The sequence below is a fragment of the Arachis ipaensis genome, chromosome B8, assembly GCF_059453495.1.
Source record: "Arachis ipaensis isolate K30076 ecotype BB chromosome B8, ASM5945349v1, whole genome shotgun sequence".
Lineage (NCBI taxonomy): Eukaryota > Viridiplantae > Streptophyta > Magnoliopsida > Fabales > Fabaceae > Arachis > Arachis ipaensis.
Genome location: NC_142443.1, coordinates 6,525,517 through 6,530,805, shown reverse-complemented (window position 1 = coordinate 6,530,805; position 5,289 = coordinate 6,525,517). Strand labels below are relative to the sequence as shown.

Sequence of the window (5,289 nt, the reverse complement as noted above, 5' to 3'; positions counted from 1 at the left end):
GCAATCCGTTTAATTTTCCTACTTAATAATAATTTCATTACATGATAACATAATTATGATAAATTCTAGTTACAAATTTTAACTTTAAACAGTGAGTCATATTTAATAGTTTCATTCAATTTTTGACTCTACTCTTTATTATCAACTTGTTAGTAAACATCATTTGTTTTTTTTTTTATTTATTTCTATGTCTTACCCATATTTATCAATTTGAATAAGTAATTTTTTAATTCATGAAAGTTCTAGCAATTTTTAAAATTTTTAATTCAACTTAAATTCTTTACCTTGATTATAGGTGATTGATAAGTTTAGTTTAATTTTAACAATTTTGGATCAAACTAAACTTTGAGAAGAATTAGCATGTTTATTTTTTTAAAATAACAGAAGTTGCTACTAACTAAACTATTCCTCTTTTCTAACCTGAGCTATTCATTCCTTCACAGTTTTACAAGTACATTTAAAATCGATAAATATTTTTATGTGACGAGATTATAAATTTTTAAATAATTTAACATACTTACTACATAAATTTAAATTAATCATCTAACTGTTGACGATATTATTTTTTATAAAATATCTCTTTTAAAATAAGAAAAGAATATGCTTTTAAATCTAAACTTTGACTTAAACTCTTAGTTAGGATTTTTTTTTAAACAATTTTGTTTGATTTTGTAAAATTGCTTTTATCACAATAGGCGGCAACGAGGGAAGAAACTTGCTGCTTTGCCTCTTTAAAACATGTGATGTACCATAGTGTATATATAAAAGATCAACTAAGAGTCTGTTTGAAAAATTTAAAAGTAATTTTTTTGAATTTTTGACTTATGAAAAGTAGTAATATTAGTATGTATGTATTTAGATTAGAGTTTACAAACGAAAATTTGTATAAAATTGATTTTACAAACTTAATTTTGATAAAAAGTGAGTTGGTGTTAATGTAATTTATGTTTGGTAATTTTGTATCAAAATATATTATAATAAAATGAATGTTGTTTGGATTACATCATTCAAAATTATGTTTAGACAAAAATTACTACAAAAAAAGAAATAAATTTATATCATTCAAAACTATATTATTTTAACACTCTTTTGACTATAATTTCTTTTGAAAAGAATTTAAATTTACGTGTTAAAATTTAGTACTCTTCTTTAATACTCTTTTTATATTTAATTATATCTTTCTAATAAAATTTATATTATAAAAATTAATAATAATAAATAAAATATATACTAATTTAAGAACATATAATAAAAAATATACAAAGTCAAATAAAAAAATAAAGTTCTATAAAAAAATACATATTAATAAAAATGATTAAAAAAATTTATATGAACAATAAATACTAAAAGTTCTATTAAAAAAATACAATAATATACATAAGTGAACATAAAAAAAATTCTAAACAAAATTATTCATACTATTAACAAGAAAAATAAATAAAAATTGATAAAAATTAAAACTTAACAAAGAGTACTAATAATAATATTAAAAAAATATTTGTTTGTAAAATATAGCCATGAAAAAAAAAATTCAAGAATTTTGATAATTGTATTTGATATCTTTTATTGTAAATAAAATTGAATGATAAAATTGGTAGAATGTAAATTAATTTATTAAGTAAACGCAAAAGCTACCATTTGTTGCTTCTGCTGAACGGGAGTTCAAACTTAGAATTATGTTCGCGTTTAGAGGAACAAAGTTAACCAAACAAAAATTACAGCGTTCAAAAATATTGAACGTACTTTTTATGCTTCCAACGTGTTTACCAAACACACACTTAATGTCCAGTATAATTTTCAAAACCAAATTGCAGCTTTTTAAGAGGTTATTTCGCATTAAAAAAATAACTTATATCATACTATTACTACTTTTTATCGCATTTTTATAAAATAAGTATTTTTAGGACTAAAAATCCAAACACAAAATAACTTATTTATAAACTACTTTTAATATAATCATTTATTGTTTAAGCTATTTTTTCAAAAAAAACTTAATTAAAATTTTTACCTAAATTAGACTTAACAAATTAATTATCATATATTTATATATAAATATATATTATTTAATTTATTTTTAATATTTATTTTATATATATATATTCTACCTACATAACCAAGTTGATAGCTACATGATTAATTTATTAATACACCGTTTATGGTATGGGCAAGAATGTGACATAGTATAATATAAGTGGCATTTATTAGAACGGTGTTGCACTTTATAATAAGTAGTGAATATGCATTAAAAGTTCCCGGTTATATGTTATTCGTGGTTGTGGACCAGTACTAACCTTTAAAAATAAACGCAAAATAATGGAAATGGTGCAATTTCCCATATATAAGAGCCAAATATATGATTAACAACATACCCATAAGACCATATCTATCCATCTATCCCAAGATCCTCCTTGCAGCATCAACCACATGCCATTGCCCACACCTTCATACTTGATTGGCGACCCAAGCATGTATGAATAAGGAAGGTGCTAATCAATTGCTTTAGTTTGCTTAATCATATATTTAGTTATTTAATATTAATAATGATGTCAATGCAATTCAACGTTGGTTTAATATATATTCAGATGCACAATAAAGAAATGTAACGAATAATATAATCCTTATCCTTACTATTTTACTATGAAGAGTGCATCATTTGTTTGTAATTTTGTATACAACGTAACATTGATCCAAAGGCTATGCAACGCTAAACACTAATTAATTAATAGTCATAATTAAACTCTAGAGAGGTCTTGAGAATATTGGGCAGTAGTTTGGGACCTCCTAATAAAAAAGAAGCCTAGAGCTAACAAAGTGAAAACGAAGAAAGTGAAGACCACCAAAGGGTATGACAGGAAGGTGTTAATTTTGTTTGATGATTGCTTGGAACATTGACAACCATTTCCCGTTGGAACCCTTGATTTGGGAACCCTTGATTTGGGAACTGTTGATTTGGGAACCCTTAGCCTGATTCTCCTGTTTGCTGTCCCTTGTGGTGGCGATGGCCGTGAGAGTGTTGATTCATCTAACTTGATGATATCATCATTTAGGATCTCTGCATAACAATCCTCTTCTTCATTCACCTACATGTTACCATAATTTTATTCAATTCCATCACACTTTCCAACTACACATCAGAATATATCAAATCATTTTTCTGTTTTTCTTATACAATTGTTCAAGTTACCTGAGGGTGATTTCTGGGATTGGCTACATTGGCTTCATTGGCTTGATTGACTTGATTGGCTTCATTGGCTATATTAACTTCATTGGCTTGATTGACTTGATTGGCTTCATTGGTTATATTGACTTCATTGGCTACATTGGCTTCATTGGTTTCATTGGCTATATTAACTTCATTGGCTACACTGACTTCATTGGCTTGATTGGCTTCCTTGGCTATATTGGCTACATTAGCTTCAATGGCTTCATTGACTTGATTGATTTCATTGGCTACATTGGCTTCATTTGCTTGATTGGCTTCATTGCCTTCATTGGCAACTCTATGACTGGATTCAATTTGGCCAGTAGTAGATGGAGAACTATTACTACTGCTAGTCCTCTTGGAGCTGCATCCAGTCTCTTTATCTTGAATAGGCACATAAGTGTCCCCTTGAACTGTAACTCCTTCTGAGACTCCACAATCACTATCGTGTGAAGTTCTGTTAGAATGATCACTTGCACGGAATTCTGTATTCCTCTTGAGCCGACAAATTACCAATGAATCCTAATTCAAAACACAAAATTTACTTGTTGCACTTATATGAATACTAGGTTTGATGCCATATAAAGGTAGCCAGTGAATCGGAAGTACATAAATTATTTTTATGAAAATGTATGCTAAATTAGTGTTTACACAAGTCTTATACATAGTTATTTATACGGAGAATTAACACATGCAAAGTGCTATGTACTCTCAAGAATGAAACCAAGATTCACTCTAACTAACTAATTCACAGGTACTTAATCAAATTTTGACTTGTTTAAATCTTGATAATACATGAATTCTCTTACACAATCAACAGAAGAAGAATATCAACGAATTAACCTGAGATTTGTCATTGACGCAGTACTCATGCATAATCCATTCAGTTCTTTCGCCTTTAGGAGCTCGACCGAGATGGAATACCAAAGTGCGTTTGGTACCAATAACATTCTGACCAGACTTTACAACGCGTTCTTTCCCTGTGGCCTTCCAATATCCACATTCAGTTGCCCTTTTACTCTGTGAACCATTGGGATACTTTCTCCCCCGTGGCGAGAAGAAAAACCACTCGTTGTCAGATTGAATGAAGGATTTTCCTGTTTTCAAACATTTTTATAATAAATATTTATGTGGTTCAAGAAATAAGTAGATATATCATTCAAAGAGAAAGAACAAGGCTGACCTGGCAAATCCCAAGGCTCAAATGTGCAAAGCTCAAGCTCCGAAATGACCTGAACACTGTCCTCATCACCGTCCAGCTTTTTCCTGAGGTAATAAGAGATCAACTCCTCGTCAGTGGGACAGAACCTAAAGCCAGGGAATATCGAAGAAGCTGCTATTGACATGTGTGCTTCGCTTGAATCCCTGTCCACCATGATTCGAAGGTGAAGGTAGAAGGGTTTGGTGTCAGAGAGGGTTATATTGTTCTGTTCTTTGCTTGTTTGTGAGTAACAACAACTTGGTATGGCAATTTAGGCTTTTAGACTTTGAGTGAAACAGGGTCGGCTAGGGAACCAAGCAGGTTCGGTGTCATTCTTGTGACGTGCCATTCGCATGTTATCCACTTCGATTACAACTAGTCAGTGCTTCCGCTTTTATCTTTCACCCTCATTCTGACATCCCACCGTTTCCTTAGCTGCTTCATCTCATTTTTTATTTTCTTGTCTTAATCCGATTAAGTATTTGTTTGTATTAACGAATAAAAAATTCATATAAAATTAATTTTATAGATTTAATTTTAATAAAAAGTGATTTAATGTTAACGTGATCTATGTTTGATAATTTTGTATTAAAATAAATTATAATAAAATAAATATTATTTAAATTATATCATTTAAAATTATATTTAAATAAAAATTAAAATATAAATTTATATTATTTAAAATTATATTCTTTTAACATTCTTTGATTATATATTTAAAAAAAAATTAAATTTATATATTAAAATTTAGTATTTTTTGTCATAATTTTTTAGTGTTGTTCTTTATTAGTACTTTTTTATTTAATTTGATATTTTTAATAAAATTAATAATTTATATTATAAAAAATAATAATAATAAATAAAATATATACTAATTTAAAAATAT

General features: G+C 27.9%; 1 protein-coding gene across 1 annotated transcript; it reads right to left on the bottom strand.

Annotated features, from left to right (window-relative positions):
- Nucleotides 1–2,609: 2,609 nt before the first annotated feature.
- LOC107613474 (uncharacterized) lies at nt 2,610–4,830 on the bottom strand. Its single transcript, XM_016315480.3, has 4 exons — nt 4,386–4,830; nt 4,046–4,299; nt 3,185–3,724; nt 2,610–3,080 (listed from the first exon to the last, which is right to left on the bottom strand). The coding sequence occupies exons 1-4, from the start codon at nt 4,576–4,578 to the stop codon at nt 2,733–2,735; spliced, it is 1,335 nt and encodes a 444-aa protein (XP_016170966.2). The 5' UTR covers nt 4,579–4,830; the 3' UTR covers nt 2,610–2,732.
- Nucleotides 4,831–5,289: the final 459 nt, after the last annotated feature.